The 17,228-nt window shown below is 41.3% G+C and overlaps 1 protein-coding gene across 6 annotated transcripts in view; it reads left to right on the forward strand.

Annotated features, from left to right (window-relative positions):
- The first annotated feature begins 863 nt into the window (after positions 1-863).
- tmem181 (transmembrane protein 181) overlaps positions 864-17,228 on the forward strand; it is a 118,293-nt gene continuing 101,928 nt past the window's right edge. The window contains exons 1-4 of one of the 6 annotated variants that reach the window (XM_041177392.1): positions 884-984; positions 1,817-1,964; positions 2,109-2,225; positions 8,762-8,865. In XM_041177392.1, coding sequence (XP_041033326.1) covers positions 8,772-8,865 — 94 coding nt within the window. In that variant the 5' untranslated portion in view covers positions 884-984; positions 1,817-1,964; positions 2,109-2,225; positions 8,762-8,771. Of the gene's footprint in view, positions 985-1,816; positions 1,965-2,108; positions 2,226-8,761; positions 8,866-17,228 lie in introns of all 6 variants that reach the window. The other 5 variants (XM_041177400.1, XM_041177383.1, XM_041177410.1 and 2 more) reach the window with 5 other exon arrangements.

Genomic DNA, 17,228 nt, shown 5'->3' on the forward strand with positions numbered 1-17,228 from the left:
CATACAAGTTAACTGTAAGTCTTTATTGACTTTTAGAACTATTTACAAATATATAGTAAAGAGTACAAACTAGGGGCTATCTGGATACTTGCTTGTATGCACAATTCTGTCCAACAATAGACTGACTCTGGGTGTGGGTCATGTGCTCTCCTACATCACTATATGGGCCGAACTGTACTCAGTCCCACATTAACCCGGTATGTGCCAGATCCTTATACCATCGCTATCTGTTGGAGGATCCTATTTATTGGTGATGCACCTGACATAGTATTTTTGGCAAAAACAGAATTACCTGGAAAAACTCAGCAGGTCTGGCAGCATCGGCGGAGAAGAAAAGAGTTGACGTTTCGAGTCCTCATGACCCTTCGACAGAACTTGAGTTCGATTTTTGGCATTGAATGCCATCCCCCCATTGGTCCTGCCATTTTTTGCAATTCCAAAAGATCAACTTGCAGTGAATTGATATGATCATGAATTTTCCTTGCTGTGTAAACCACGCAGTCATCTACAAATAGTTGTACCGTTTTTGCACTTTTTTGGGAAGGCTGATTATGTATGTCAACAAGAGTAAAGGTCCCAACACAGTTCCATGGGGCACTCTGGAGAAGGCATCCCCAGGAGAGGATGATCCCCCATCGAATTGCCAGACCCAATTTAATAATGTCCCTGATTCCGTAATAGTGCCTTTCCTTTGTACAGTAAATTTCTAGGATTCATTGTTGTTTATTGGATGCAAGAGTAAAGGAAAAAGTCAAAATGATGTGGATTCTGTAAAATTCTCCTGACGAGCACGAAAAACCACTAAATCAACCTTTAGCAAGCTGCCAGCACATGATGGGGATTGACACCATTGCAGCTTTTGGCCAGTGCGTCGTCGATTGCGCCTTACGTAAGATTGTGCGTGCGACCGTTGTGAGGTGGCTGTTGCCAGGGTCGAGGGAGAACAGAAGGAAATCAGCAGAGTATATTCGGGATCATGGAGTTGTAAGTCTTGCTTCAGAAGGCCGGGTTTCACATTGTGGGGACGGGACGGGACGCGAAAGCGTTACCAGCCCGGTGCCTCTGCTCTAGCTCCCGGAATAAGGGGCTGGGTGCCTGTTGAACCGGGCCTATGGGTGAGAACACACCTGAGAAGAGACCGGATCTGAAGTGTTGGGGTTCAATCAATAACTGAAGAGGTCTTAGTGTTGAGAGGTTGGAGCTCTGTTATGCAGCCTGGAAAGACGGGCCAAATATGGTCCTAAGATAGCGAGTGGTATGAAAAAACTAAGCGCGAAATATTTAACTTCTAGAGTAGGGCAAGGGGCCACTAAGAACTAACTTTAGGATTGATATCCGGAAGTTCTATTTCACGCACTTGGACTGGATTCCAAGGTGAAACGGTAGTGGTGAAAACTCTGCAATAATTTAGTTTCTGATAACAATAGGGGAGCTATAAGATTTATTTGCCATGTTTCCCGATTGGAGCATAAGTACTGTTCGGTATTTGTGGTTCCCTTTGTGAAATTCCGAGTAGGTTTGTCTCTACTGTGAGCGAGAGGATTGTAGTTCTCACTGTCCAGTAAACAGCTGGATGAATCGGAGGAGCTACACCCCCCGTGGAATAGTTCCATTTTTGTGAGATCATGGAAAAGGTGTTAGCGTATTATAAAATAATTATCAATGGGAGCAAACTTTACAACAAAAATAAAACCATTTTAATATGACTCCTAAGTCACTGCAAATTGAGTGCTTCTGTGAACTTTCCTGCCAAGCTGCATTATCCTTCTGTTGGAATCAAGCTTCTTACTTTACAATCATTCCTTGGACTTTGCAGCTTCTTAAAGTTGAATGGGGCCTGGAATATTTGTCATCAGGTTGCTAGTTCAAAGCAGCTTTCTGTCTACTTGCTACCATTTTAAGAGAGGTAATGGACACCCTTCTTATTCCTGAACCAATATTTCTGCAGTGATTCTACTGAAAAGGTCAGTAGTTGGTGGAGAAAAATGATATTGAACTGTATGTTGACTGAGTGTTTCTTACCTGAGATTGAAGGGGTGGGGGAAATGTCAATTCTTGTCTAACAATGAACTTTACTGTTTATGGCATGACCATTTCCTGGCTGGAAGATCTAGGGAGATCCAGGTGAAATTTGGATTTAAAAATCTTGCATGCAAGTTGCTGTAAATATGGGCTGCTAATGGCACAGTGAGGGAAAACAGGCATCGAGGATCTGAATAACCAAGGCAAGTAATTACATATCTCTTTGGATCAGATTGAAGGATTGTAAAAATAATATCACAAGGAATAAGAAGGAAGTGTAAATTAAAGTGTGAGAGTTCAATGTCAAATCAGGTCCTGAAGTAGGGGAAAATGATTAAATGAGATAAAAGAAAATAAAAGGAAATGTTTTTAAAAAGTTAAAAATTAAATATCTTCAATTAACCTGAAAAAGTGAGTGCACAAACTTTTGTAACAGTTAATTTTTAATGTAGCAAAGATTGGTTAGCAGTAATTAACACTTTTCTCATCATTAAAACGGTACTTGGACTGAAATGGTCAAGACCTAACTTTCTGTGGTGAATTTGGTTCCTATCTGCCATGCAAATATGGCAAATTCATGTCATTTAGCACATTAGTTGGGAGGTGGTGGCATTGTGGTAATGTCACTGGACTAATAGTTAGCCCAGGCTAATACTCTGGGGACATGAGTTCAAATCCCATTATGGCAGCTGGTGGAATTTAAATTTAATTAATAAATCTGGAATTAAAATGATGACCATGAAACCATTGTCGACTGTTGTAAAAAGCCATCTGGTTCACTCATGTCCCTTGGGGTGGGACATTGGCCATCCTTACCTGGTCTGGCCTACATGTGACTCCAGGCCCACAGCAATGTTATTGACTCTTGAATGGCCTAGCAGGCCACTCAGCTGTATCAAACACTACAAAGTCTATAAGGAATGAAATTGGATGGATTACCCAGCATCAACCTATGCACCGGAAATTAAAATGGTATACCCATCCCTGTCGTTCTGGAAAATCCTCCTAGCTAACAACTGGGGGCTTGTGCCAAAATTGGAAGAGATATCCCACGGACTAGTTGAGCAACAGCTCGACAAATCATACCTTGCAGACAATGGCCCAGACACCACCATCACCAGAGGTGGTGGCATGTTGGTATACAGTCAGGAGTTGTCGTCCTGGGAGTTCTCGACATTGACTCTGAACCCCATGAAGTCTCATGACATCCGGTCAAACATGGGCAAGGAAACCTCCTGTAGATTACCAACTACTGCCCACCATCTGCGTTTCCCCCCTGTCCCAGCTCCTGCAGCTAATGAATTAGTACTCCTCCATGTTGAATATCAATTGGATGAATTCACTGAGGGTGGCAAGGGCACAGAATGTACTCTGGGTGGGGGACTTAAATGTCCATCACTAAGAATAGCTCAGTGGCACCACTGCTGATTGACCTGGCCGAGTCCTAAATAGCCAGTATCTCAGAGAAAGTTGATCTCCTTCTCCAGATCCTTTAAAAAACTGGGGGTAATTTCCCCTTATGTAGGTATCCCAGTAGGTATTCTGGCCTTCATGCACACAGGCTCATGACCTTTATGAATGTGGGCACTCTGTTGATTGCAGTGTCTCCTGTGGGTCTTTTGGCATGCCAAAAGTTTTCTCTCAGGCGGTGAGACTTGTCACTCTGAAAACACACTGGATGGTTTCCTCCTTGTTTACCATCTAGGTTCCTTTTTTAAAGTTGCGGATTGCTCTGCATTTCCTTCATTACTCCCTTTTTCTCTCGAGCCTGCTTTGGTTTCATCTGCCTCTCTGCTATCCCTCCTTAACTGTAAGAAATACCAACCAGTCACTAGTTTCTGTTGAACTTGGGGTCTTTGGGTTAACTCTTAGGCAACTGCTATGCGGGCTGCCTGTCTGGCCTTGAAGATTCTTTGTTCTTCTACATGGGCATTCACAGAAAGGGAAAGTGCCATTTTGAATTCTGAGGAGGATCACCTCTCTCTGAGGCTTTCATAGGTGGACTCTATCTTAAGTGCCCGTATCCACTGGTTGAAAGCAAGGTGCTTAATCCTTTTGAATTCTATGTAATTTTGTTTGGGCTATTTTTGGAGAGCTCAGAATTTCTGGCAGTATGCTCCAGTACCTGCTCATATGCACATGGCATAGCCTATTTGGTCATCTCATAATTTGACGAACTCTCATTGGACAAAAGGGAATAAATCTCATGGGCCTCTCCTGTTATTTGCTTTGCAGTAGCAGGGTCCAGCTCTCTGCTGGCCACTTCAACTGTTTTGCAAGCCTCTCAAATGAGTTGAAAAATGCTTCCACATCTCACTTATCAAACTTTGGCGGGAGAACTTTCAGAGCTTAGCAGTCAGTCCTAAGCTAGGGGCAGCTCCCTCACTAGTGGTTCCTTCATTGGATCTTTCCCTACTCAATTTGAGCTGTTTTAACTTCTTGTTGCTTTCTCTGGAAAGTGTGATCTTTCTCCTGTTCCCTTCTTTGGAATTCTCTTTCACTTTCTTTTTCTTGTCTCTCTTTCCAGAAATTCCAGCTTTAGTCTCCGCTGTTCCATCTGTATCCTTGCTAATGCAAAACTGTCTTTCAAATTATATGCCTGTCTCTTTCTTCCGGTTTAATTTGAAAATGGTTGGTCACAGATTTTGGATTTCCTAGCTTTTGGATGGATATTTACCTTTTAAGTGCCCAACTACCCTTCTTCACTCTTCAACAGATAGGGTTTCTAAACTGTCCATACTTACCTCACTCTGTTCTAGGAAAGTACTGGCTTCAAAAGTGGACATTTTTAACACTCTAGTACTTCAAACAACAAACCCTGTTATTGAAGTTTTTAGGATACTTATAGGTAGCAATTTGGTTCCCTGCTTTCAGCTTTTCTTTTGTCTGTGGGTTTGATCATGGACGTAGCCTCCAATTTTCTGTCACAACCAGGTGGAGAAGGGTCAAATGACTCACCTCTTTGTCCACTCTTCGTTTGACCAAAACAGATTTCTTTGTTTGAAAAAGACATTTGCCAATTGAATGAGTATTTAACTATTTATGCACTGCAATCAAAGAGCCAATTGGACAGCTTTCTTGAATTTAACAAAGAAAGAGGTTAGTTTTATTATAATTATAATCGATCTAAGTAAAATAATGCTTCCCCACATGCACACACATACACGCAAGTGCAGATTACAGAATGGGGCCAGATAGGTTGGCCAAATTAGAGTCCACTAAAAGAAGGTAAAAGAGTATGCAGTTCATAGTTTGGTGATTCAACTGATTTCAGGCTGACGTCGGTCTTTAGGCTCCCTTAAAAGTTGTAGATGATAGAGTTGATGTTTTTCTGGAGACACAGCTGTGCATTTGAGTTTTTTTTAATGTTTCTGTCTGCTGCACATGGAGAGAATTAATAATAGCATGCAGGATGCAAAGCTTGCGAATCATGTGGAGAGAGACAGAGGCAGGAGCAATCCCCAATTAGCTTCTCAGCTGCTTGTATGGTTCTGCTGACCATGTGCTTAAATACACACACAAGGGGTTGGCTGGTTATATGACCAACCTTCTAACTGCCAGTAATTCAGAACTGTAACTTGATTAGCTGATCGGTCTGGAAGTTAACTTAAAACCAGGATCCCATTGTCCAAGCAGTTAGCCTTTAATGGTCTGTCCCCTACAGTTGAATACCTCAAGTGATTACCACAGGTGCCTTGTACTTGAGACAGATGTGGGGCCTTTCACACTCCTCAGGGGATCATTGTCTTTGGTGGGTTTTGCAGACTTGCTCTCTTCATTGCAGTGGGCTTGGAATGTGGAATTATAGTGATGCAAATTGGGTGACCATCTTGACTCTGTGCTCGAGTCACTTTTAGTCTGTGTTTTTACAAAGTCTGCGTTTTAAAGTCCAATTTCTTGTTTCCAGCCAGTGGATTAAGCCTTCCGGACTGAATATTGAATTCAACAACTTTAGGTCGTGAGCTTCTTCCCCCATCCCCACCCCCTTTCTGTTTCCCCCTTCCTTTTTTTTCCCAATAAATTATAAAGATTTCCTTTTTCCCACCTATTTCCAATATATAATAAAAAAAACCCCACTAGAGCTATACCTTGAGTGCCCTACCATCCATTCTTAATTAGCACATTCGTTTAGATAATATCACCAACTTTAACTTTAATAACACCTATGTGTTCTATTGTACTATTGTCGTTGACATCTTTTGATGATCTGCTTCTATCACTGCTTGTTTGTCCCTACAACCACACCCCCCCCCCCCCCACCTCTCTGTCTCTCTATCTTTCCACCCCCCACACACACACACCTTAAACCAGCTTATATTTCAACTCTTTCTTGGACTCGAACTCAAGTTCTGTCGAAGGGTCATGAGGACTCGAAACGTCAACTCTTTTCTTCTCCGCCGATGCTGCCAGACCTGCTGAGTTTTTCCAGGTAATTCTGTTTTTGTTTTGGATTAAAATCAGTGTTTGGCTTAAAGCACACCTTCATGACACACAGTAAATGTCTTTTTGGGCTGAAGGATGGTGGATAGTGGTGTGTCCCAAGGCTCAGTGCTAGGCCCACTGCTTTTGTTTGATATATAAATGATTTTGGAATACAGAGTAAAGTTTCAAAGTTTGCAGATGTTACCAAACTTGGGCGACTGGCAAACAGTGAGGGTGATAATCAACTGCATCAGGACATAGATAAGCTATCAAAATGGTGAGACAAGTGGTCGACAGAATTTAATAGAGAGAAGTGTGAGGTGATTCATTTAGGCAGAAAGAATTGGGAGAGGCAATATTGAATGAATGACATATTTCTAAAGTGTGTGCAGGGACAGAGGGAGTTGGGGGTTCATGTGCATGGTTCTTTGAACGTGACAGGACGTATTCAGTAGTTAACAAAACATTTGGGATCTTGGCTTCTAACTAGAAGTATTGAGTACAAAAACAGGGAAGTCATGTTGAATGTTTATAAACCTCTGGCTAGACCACAACTAGAATATTGCGTCCAGTTCTGGTGGCCACTCTTTAGGAAGTATGAGAAGATTTGCTAGAATGTTTCCAGGATGAGGGATTTTAGCTACAAGGTTAGGTTCAAGAAGTTGGGGTTGTTCTCCTTGGAGAAGAAGAGATTCAGTACAGATTTGATATAGATGTACAAGATTATGACAGATTTACATGGTTGAATGCACAGCTACCAGTGGTGGGACAAAAGGAGTGGGGATGCACGAGGGACAAGGAATGGTGAATTTTGGTGGAGAGAGGATTATATGGTTGGAGAAGATTATAGAGATGGGAAACTGAGGAGATGAAGGAATTTAAAATAAGGATGACTATTTTAAATTTTAAATTTGAGATGCTGTAAGTCACAGTGGTTGGCAAGGATGGGAGTGATGGATGGTGGTATTTGGTGCATTGATGGAATTAAGTTCCATGTCTCATGGATAAGGGAGTATAAGCCTATATAGTCCAGGAGTTCCCAAACTCTGGGCTGCAGTCCTAAACTATGGGTTGCAGAGATGACGTTTGGGGTCGCAAGCTCCCCCTCCTCTGAGCAGCAATGGTGACAGTGGAGAGGAGACTGCCTTCGGTGGAGGCTCTGGTGGAACAGCCTAGACCCACTGAATTGATGCCGCCAAACAGCAAGAGACTGGCAATGTCCAAATTGTCCTTTAACATGTGAGGGCAATTTCAGTGATGAGTTTGAGTGGGCCTGGGATGTTTGTGCTCCATCTTGGTGTGTGTGTGTTTGGATGAAGTTTGCAGGAATATATAAAATAATACCATTTTTACAAGTATTTTTAAAAACTCAGATTTTCATATTTATATTGTGTTATATGTTGATCCATAAGTATGCACTCAATGTTATTATACTGCTTTATCACTGTTTTGTTTTTGCTGTTGTCTGAGGTTATGTTAATTTTCAAGTCTTAAAATGGGGTCACATTGCAAAATAGTTTGGGAAGCACTGATATCATCTTTGTGATTTTCAAAAGGTATTTGAGAGTCTCATGAAGCTGGTGTTTGAGAGTCTCTAGATGCTGGGGGAGGCGGTGGTGCAGTGGTATTGTCACAGGATGAGTAACCTAGAGACCTAGGGTAATGCTTTGGGGACCCAGGTTTGAATCCCGCCATGGCAGATAGTGAAATTTGACTTAATTAAAAAAATTTGGACTTAAGAGTCTATTGATAACCATTGTCGATTGTTGTAAAGACCCATCTGGTTCACTAATGTCCTTTAGGGAAGGAAATCCTGTCCTTACCTGGTCTGGCCTACATCTGACTCCAGACACACAGTAATGTGGTTGACATTTGAAATGGACTAGCCCATCATATGGACAGCAGCTCAAGAAGGCAGCTCATCATGGGATGGGCAAAAAATGCTAGCCAGCAACACCCACATCCCGTGAATGAATATAAAATGTTTTTCTCTGCAGTACAAGAAGAAATATAACAGGATGGATAGAAAGTTGGTCCGTAAAAAGAGTTCAAATCTTTGGATTGGGAAGCGGTGTTTATAAATGCTCACTAATTGTATTGTGAATTATGAATGTTAAGAGTTGGTAAACAAAGGACTTTTAAACTCACTGGTCTGTAATTGTATTCCCTTGAATGAACAGTTAACCATGTAGAACTTGGTGGTATATTTGGCACATTATGTTCTCTGATAAGGTTGTGTTGAATGTAACTTTAGGTCATTCGTTCTAGATATTTTCTTTGTTTTTTGCATTGACGTTTTGATGACTTTTCTTTGCAGGATAGCCCCAATGCGATTATATACGCTCTCAAAGAGACACTTTGTCTTGGTGTTTGTTGTGTTCTTCATCTGTTTTGGGCTGATAGTTTTTATCGGAATAGCTGGTAAGTACAAAAGTACAGAACTTGAATTTAATAATACTCTAGAGAGATGCTAATTGTTGATGATAAAGCTCTATTCAAATTATCACAAAAAGGGGATTTTGCCTTCTGAGATGTGATCATTTTCTGCACCTTCTGACTGTTTGCTTTTGAAATTTGATTTTGAAATATGGGTGACACTGACCATTCATTTTATGCCTATCCCCAATTGTTCTGAGAGAATTGAATCAATAGTGACCAACCTGTGTTTTTACAACAATCTGGTAGCTTTTGTTTTCTTTTAGTGTCAGTCGGCAAATTACCAGATTATAACATTGGCTGTAGAGCAAGCTCACATTTGTTTGTATCTCGTGTGCATTTTGGGTGAAATATGAAAATAGTTCTTGTACATAGAACTCTTTCCAAAAGCAAGCCCACATTTGCTGTAAACCAAGACATGTAACCTGGCATAAAGTGCTGGAAATACTCAGCAGGTCTGGAAGCATCTGTGGAGAGAGAAACAGAGTTACGTTTTGAGTCAAATATGCCATCCTCAGAATTCTTGTGATCTGGCATAGTGGGCACATGCTAAGTTATGAGACACATGTTTAAAAGTATTGGATTACCGCCATAAATTCTTGACCTCTTCAAACTGGCTTTCTGATAGACCATAAATCCAAATTATTAAAAGGTAAAATTAAATAGAAACAAAATGAACACAGTTGGATTCACTATATTATAGAAATGCACTCAAATTATTGTTTCTTTTTAAAGTAATAAAATTCCTGAAGGTTTTGTAATCCTTGTAACCTAATTTACAACTGCGTGAGGAGGGGTAAAACATGACTACCCTACCCTATCACTCCAGGTCTGATTGTAACAGGGTCTTTTGTGAATTTAGAGGATTGCTTTCTAATACTGCAGGTGTCCCACTATGTATGCTTTCAGATTATTTCGAATTAGCTAGAGAGGTTTTCTGAGTTTACACAAAGTGCAAAATAAGTTTATTGACAATACTTCCCAAATTAGAAAATAACCTAAGTAAATCGCAACCACCATTCCATGGGTCCATACACACACGCTAGTATAGATGGTAGAATAAGAACATAGGCTTAAAGATTTTTTACAGTTTGTGAAGAAGTAAACAAACAAAGGAATATATGGGTAACTGTCCTTTGGCTTGTCTTGATGCGGTGATTTCACATTGCAGCCATTTTGTTCAGTTGTCTCCAGGCTGTTGTATGGAGCAGATTTCCACGTTTTATTCCCAAAAGATTTCAGTTTGCAGTAGATTTCTCTTCTCTGGATGGTTACTTTGCAAATCCTGACACAATGCTTTAGAGAGAGTGAGAGAGACAGAGAAAATGCTTCTTTGCAGGCTTGCAGTACAGCATTCTGAACTCTTCACTCCTCTGTCTAGCTTGGTAACCAGTTCTTCCAGCTGACTGTATATACCAGAGGAATTCAGTTACCATGTTTGTTGTAGTCATTGTTTTTTAGAACAGGTAATTGCATTTTGACGTCTCATCTCAGAAACCTTTGGAAGTGTTTCAGTATAGTGTGAAAGCAAACAAGAGATGGTGTCTGTCATGTTCCCTAAGGGGTTTTTGGTGTCTGTTCCCTTTTCATCCCACTTGGGTGGAATGCAAGTTGTACATTGTGGCCGGCTGGCAGTTCTCCATTGTCTTAATAGAATTACAGTTTATTGTTTCTTTAAAATCCAGCCATAAAAGACAATTGGAATTTTTTTTTTTTTGAAAAAAGCACATCTTCGTAACACTTGGGAAAAAATATCTGCTGCAGAAATGTTACTGAGCACCAAGGAATCCTTTGTTTGTATATGTCCATATATGTCCATAGCACAGCAAGAAGGGAACTGCTGAACTGGAAGAAGGCTCCAGTGTATATTTCTCTCTTAGCGGGGCTCTGATCACAGAGCTGTTGATAAACACCAGCCAGAGGAAACCTTAGACAAATGGCCACTAATATCAACTAACATCTTCAACTTGTCAGCACTGTTTCCTTCTCTCAGCCTAGTAGTCTTTAATTGCATCTTTATGACAGAGACAACTACCTGTTGGTTTTCTATCCTTTCTTTGCTGCACACTGTCTTGCCATCAGTATTCTCTTGTATACCTGTGGCCATGCATTTTTCCTTCAAACAAACATCAGAGAAGGATAGGAATTCAGCCATGCTATTTACGTAATTGACTGTAGATGTTGAGAGTTTTGGTAATGTGTGCATTTTGTTGGAGTTAGCTCCTAGCCACACGTCAGCCAATGCAAAGGGACTAATATACAGAGCAAACACAAACTTCCAAAAGAAATATTAAAAGTAGAAAGGCTTTCATGATTCAAAAGAAGGCAGATCTCTGTCTTCATTCCTGTCACACATTTATTGTTTGTGGAAGATAATCTACAATAGGTTTGGGCAGTATTTCACTGTTAGTATCAAAATTTGACTTTAATGGTGCATTAAATTACAGCAGGTTATTATAGTGTAGAGTTTAAAGGTAAAGGTTTCCAGAAATGCACTCAAATTACTGATTCTTTTCAAAGTATTAAAATTCCTGTAAATCTGTAATTCACTCTCCCAAAAAGCAGCTGAGACTGGAATAATTCAAAATTTCAAGATTGATATTGATGATTTTGATGAAACAGGTTGAGGGGCTGTAGTCCACTCTTTCTCCCATATTCTTGTGGCAGTCCTAGAAATTAATAACAATTGTTTTCAGGTAGATTAGAGTTCCCGTTCTACATGGCACTGACACAGCCAAGTTTAGAGAGAAAGGGATGAGGCCATGAAAGGATTTGAACATGAGGATGAGAATTTTTAAATCAAAATGTTGGTGGAGGGGGAGCCAACGTAGGTCAGTGAGCACAGAGGTAATGGGTGAATGGGACTTGTTGCGAGTTAGGATATATGCAGAAGCGTTTTAGATGAGTTCAAGTTGAATGCGGAGAGAAGGTTGGAGGCTGGCAAGGAGAACAATAGAATAGTCAAATCTGGCGACAAGAGGTATGGGGGAAACTTTCAGGAGCAGGTGAGCTGCGATAGAAGCTGAGTCAGGCAATGTTGTGAAAGTAGGTCTTTATGATATGATGTTGGAACGTAGCTTAGAGGCAAATAGAATGCGGAGATTGGAAACAGCCTGTTTCAATCTGAGACAATGATCAGTAATGGGCATGGAGTTTGTGGTGGGACGTGGGAGCAGTAAATGTTGCTGCTACAGAAAGCACAACAGCTGTTGAACCCTCCTAATGTCTGGCTATCGTTTATTTTTTGGTCTGCCATACGAATGTGGGAAAAAGAGTAGGCCATTCAGCCTCTCAAGCTATTTTGTCAACATAACTTATCAATATCAATCTTGAAACTTTGAATTGTCCTAGTCTCAGCTGCATTTTGGGGGAGTGAATTACAGATTTCCACTACCCTTTTGTGTATTCTAACATCACTCCTGAATGGCCGAGCTCTAATTATTAAATTTGTATCCACCAGACAAAATAGTTTCTCACCATCAGATTCTTTCAACTTCTTAAAGAACTCAATTAGATCATCCCCTAAATCATTATTCAAGGGAATATAAGCCAAGTCTAACCAGAGTTCTGTGCAGCTGTGATGGAACTTCCACGTCTTGGAAGGATGGATGATGTGTCTTGGCTGCTCCTGGATGCTGCTGTAATCCATGGCAACCACATCTATAGTATGTATCTGTGGCTTCAGTAGCTTTGTTCAGAGTTGATGAGCTGGAGGCTGAGCTGCAGACATTGTGACGCATTTGTTCCAGAGGCACCCCTTTGGGTAGCATCATCTGATTTGGTCAGTAGTCAGGGACAGGAGGGTTTGACTGTATGACAAAACAGGTAAAGGGATCCATTGGGTTGGACTTCACCTGAACCACCCTGGGCCTATGTTCTAGTGAGTCACATAACTAGGGAAATAGAGAGGGCTTTAAACTAACTAGAGTGGGAAGGGATCATGTAGGGAAAGTTTGAGTAAGTTAATGGCAATAGATCAAGGTAGCAATAAAGGCAATGATTATTAGAATATGACAGGAAGGGACAGTGATTGTAAACTTGAGTGTGTGCCAGCAAATAGGACCAGAGTTTACAAAAACAGTTGAAAAACTGAATTAAGAACTGTCGGAATGTCTGTAGCATTTGCAAAAAAAAGATGAATTGTCAGTTCAAATAAAAATTCATGTGTATGACCTGATAGCCATTACAGAGATGTGGCTAAAAGGAAACCAAAGTTGGGACATTCAGGTGACATTCAGGAAGGACAGGAAGCTGGGAAAAGGTGGTGGGGCAACTTTATTAATTAAAGAGGGCATTAGTACTATAGTGAGAGATGACCTTAGTTCTAAAGATGAAGATGTAGAATCAGTTTGGGTGGAACTAAGAAACAGCAAGAGGCAGAAAGCATTGCTGGGAGGAGTTTATATACCATACATCAGTGGTAATGTAAATTGATTAGGAAGCTATGTTAAAAAGTATCACGGTAGACAGGCAATGGCTAACATTTAAAGAACTAATATATAGTTAACAACTAAAATCCATTCCATTAATACACAAAAATACCAGCGAGGAGAGTGTTCCAACTGTGGCTAATGAAAGAAATCACGATTGCATTAGATCAAGGAAAGAGGTATGTAAAGTTGCCATAAAGTGGTAAGCCTGAGAATTTGGAGCATTTTAGAATTCTGTAAAGGAGGGCCAAGAAAAAGATTAAGAAAGGGAAAAGAAAATACGAGAGTAAACTAGCGAGAAGCATAAAAGAAGCTTCTATAGGTGTGTAAAAAGATTAGCAAAAACAATTGCAAACAGAGTCAGGAGAATTTATAATGGGGAATACGGAAATGGCAGAGAAACTAAACAAATACATGTGTGTGTCTTCACGGAGGAAAATATTAGGAGCCTCCCAGAAATAATGGAGAATCAAGGAACTCATGTAAATGAGGAACTGTAAGATATTAATATTAGTAAAAAAAAAAAAGTACTAGAGAAATCCCCTGGACCTGATGATCTACATCCCAGACTGTTGAAAGAGGCGGCTGTGGAGATAGTATGTGCATTGGTCATTTTTCAAAATTATTTGGACTCTGGAATGGTTCCTGCAGTTGGTGGAAGGTGACAAACCCCACTATTTAAAAAGGAGAGAGAGCGAAAACAGGGGACTACAGACCTGTCAGCCTAACATCGGTAGTGGGGAAAATGCTAGAATCTATAATGAAGGATTGGATAACTGGGCACTTAGAAAATAATGGTAGGATTGGGCAGAGTCAACAAGGGTCTATGAAAGGGAACTCATGTTGCAGTTTTTTTTGAGGATATAACTAGCAGAATAGATAAGGGAGAACCAGTGGATGTGGTGTCTTTAGATTTTCAGAAAGGTTTTGATAAGGTCCCACACAGAAGGTTAATAAACAGAATAGGAGCACATGGGATTGTGGGGTGGGGATATACTGACATGGATTGAGAACTGCTTAACAGATGGAAGACAGTATGAATAAATGGGTCATTTTCAGGTTGGCAAGCTGTGACTAGTGGGGTATCGCAAGGATCACCAGCAATTCACAATCTATATCAATGATTTGTATATAGGGATTAGATGTAATGGTCATCCAAAGAGTTGTCAGGGAATAGATCCCCGCTGACTCCAGCTGCTCCGATGCCATTTTACGCACTAACAAGCATTGATTGGCATAAGGCTAAAGTTCCGCTCTTCACTCAGGAGGAAGATCTGCCTTAGAGAGTTGCCAGCCAATCTGATTGGCCGGCAGCCCTCCAGGCACAGTACTGCAGTGGCCAGAAGAGGCACTGCAGGGAGCAGTGTGGCATTAAGTCCCAGGACCCAGAGGACAAGTTATGGCAGGGGTCCCAGTGTGCTAAGGGTGGGTAGGGTAGGGAATGCCTGGGGGTTCACGAGGGGTGGGGGGAGGGGGGTGGTGATTAGGGTTTTGGGCGATAGACCACCGGGGGCGGGGGGTAGGGAGATCCGGAGACCACTGGCCTTAAGGCCATTTAGGCTTGAGATGAGGAGGAACTTCATCACTCAGAGGGTGGTAAACCTTTGGAATTCTCTGCCCCAGAGGACTGTGGAGGCTCAGTTGTTGTGTATATTCAAGTGCAGGAAAATGGTGTTGAAGTAGATCAGCCAGGATCTCATTGAATGGTGGAGTGGGCCCGAAGGGATGAATAGCCTATTTCTCCTATTATGAGCAATTCACAGTGCTATTCTCCCGCCTTCTCCCTGCAACCCTGCACATTATTCCTTCTCCAATCGTGGCCTGATTTCCTTTTGAATTCTTCAATTGAACCTGCCTCCACCATGCTCTCAGGCATTGCATTCCAGTCCTTAACATTTGCGGTGTGAAAAGGCTTTTCCTTGTGTTACTTTTGCTGCTTTTACCATTTGCTTTAAATTTGTGCCCTTTCATTCACGATCCTTTCACGAATGGAATGGTTTCTCACTCTCTGCTCTGAGTAGATCCCTCAATTTTGAATACCTATCTCAAATCTTTCAACCTTCTTTTTCCCCCAAGGAAAACAGTCCCAACTTCTCAGGTCTATCTTCATAACTGAAGTTCCTCATCCCTGGAACCATTCTCATGAATCCTTTCTGCACTCTCTGCTGTCAGGACTGGACGCAGTTGAAGCTGAACTAGTGTCTTCTACAAGTTCAATGTAACCTCCTTGCTCTTGTATTCTATGCCCTACTAATAAAGTCTAAGATACTGTATGCTTTATTAACCACTCTCAATCTGTCCTGCTGCCTTCAATGATTTATGCACGTATACACTCTCTTCAGAATTGTGCCCTTTTTTATATTGCCTGTCCATGTTCTTGCTACCAAAATGATTCACTTCACATTTGAATTTCATCCACCATCTGTCTGCCCATTCTGCCAACTTGTTTTGTCCTTTTGAAGTTCTACACTGCCCTCCTCACAGTTCACAATGATTCCATGTTTCATCATATCAGCAAACTTTGAAATTATTCCCTGCGCACCAAGTTTAGGTCATTAGTTGATATCAGGGAAAGCACAACACTGACCGCTGAGGAGCACCACTACAAACCTTCCTCCAGCCTGAAAACATCCATTAACCACCACTCTGTTACCTGGCACTCAGCTAATTCTGTATCCATGTTGCTGTTGTCCCTTTAATTCCATCAGGTATAACATTGCTTTATAGCCTGTTTGGCACTGTAGCAAATGCCTTTTGGAGGTCCATGTACACCACACCAACTCCATTGCCCTCATCAACCCTTTCTGTTACCACTTCAAAAATCTCCAGCAAGTTAGTTAAACACGATTTTCCCTCAAGAAATCCATGCTGGCTTTCTTCAATTAACCCGCATTTGTTCATGTGACTACTGATTTTGTCCTGAATGGTTTTTAGACGTTTCTCACTTAAAGAAGTTTGGTTACTCAGAAAGACTTAGGGATGGCCCTATTTACTTTAGAGTAGCTTGAACTTAAGAGGCCACCTGATAAGAGAAACAGAAGGAAATGGGAGTGGGAAGAGAGGAGTAGTGTGGGATAAGCCAAGAGCATCAGCAATGACTGAGTGAATGGGAGCAATGCCAAGAAAGAAGCAGCTGGTAAAGGAGTGAGTTAAACCAAGGACCATGGGTTGTGACAGTATCCCAGTTGAGGCGTAGAGACCAAAGCATCAGAACTTGTTACTCCCCAAACCAAGCTTTACCAACAGACCAATACAAGGGCATCTGCCAGTTATTGTTGAGGGTCACCCAGAGACACAAACTAACTCTGAACTGATCACGTCTCACCTGCCTGGTCAACAGCCTCCCAATTGTCAGCTGAGTGATAAAATTTTGAAAAGAAGTCAGGTAACATCTGGAGAGAGAAGAATTTATTGTCCATTACTAATTGTGCATTTAGGTTGGGGACAGGTGAAGTGGTGAACAGCACCACCCCTCAGGTGTTCGCCTCATGTCCCAATGCTTGCATGCAAGTGGCAAGGTTCTCTGTTCCATGGTTCTAGATCTAATTGTTCTGGAGCCAGAGCACCAGTCGGGGTGTATTCTGGGCTACGTGGTCCACATCCGCCCTTGGCTGTGCTCTTGCCCTCATGCATTGGCACCAGCCCCCTAAAGGACACCATGTGCTATTTTCTGATCACATTCTCTCCCATGGACGATTGAATTGTCTTCACCTGGGCTTGGTGGAATGAAGATGTGGATAAGTCTTGTGTGTTTTCAAGTTTTTTTAAAATTTCCCTCCTGTACAATTTCCTTTAATTTGTTACATTACCGTTTGACTATTACTCATTTCTCTCTTGTTCTCATTTTATTTCTTTGATTAATTGCTGATAGTAATTAAGGCACTAGACAATCATAAACTATGTTAGTAAGTATACAAT

Source organism: Carcharodon carcharias, chromosome 2 (genome assembly GCF_017639515.1).
Source record: "Carcharodon carcharias isolate sCarCar2 chromosome 2, sCarCar2.pri, whole genome shotgun sequence".
Classification (NCBI taxonomy): Eukaryota; Metazoa; Chordata; class Chondrichthyes; order Lamniformes; family Lamnidae; genus Carcharodon; species Carcharodon carcharias.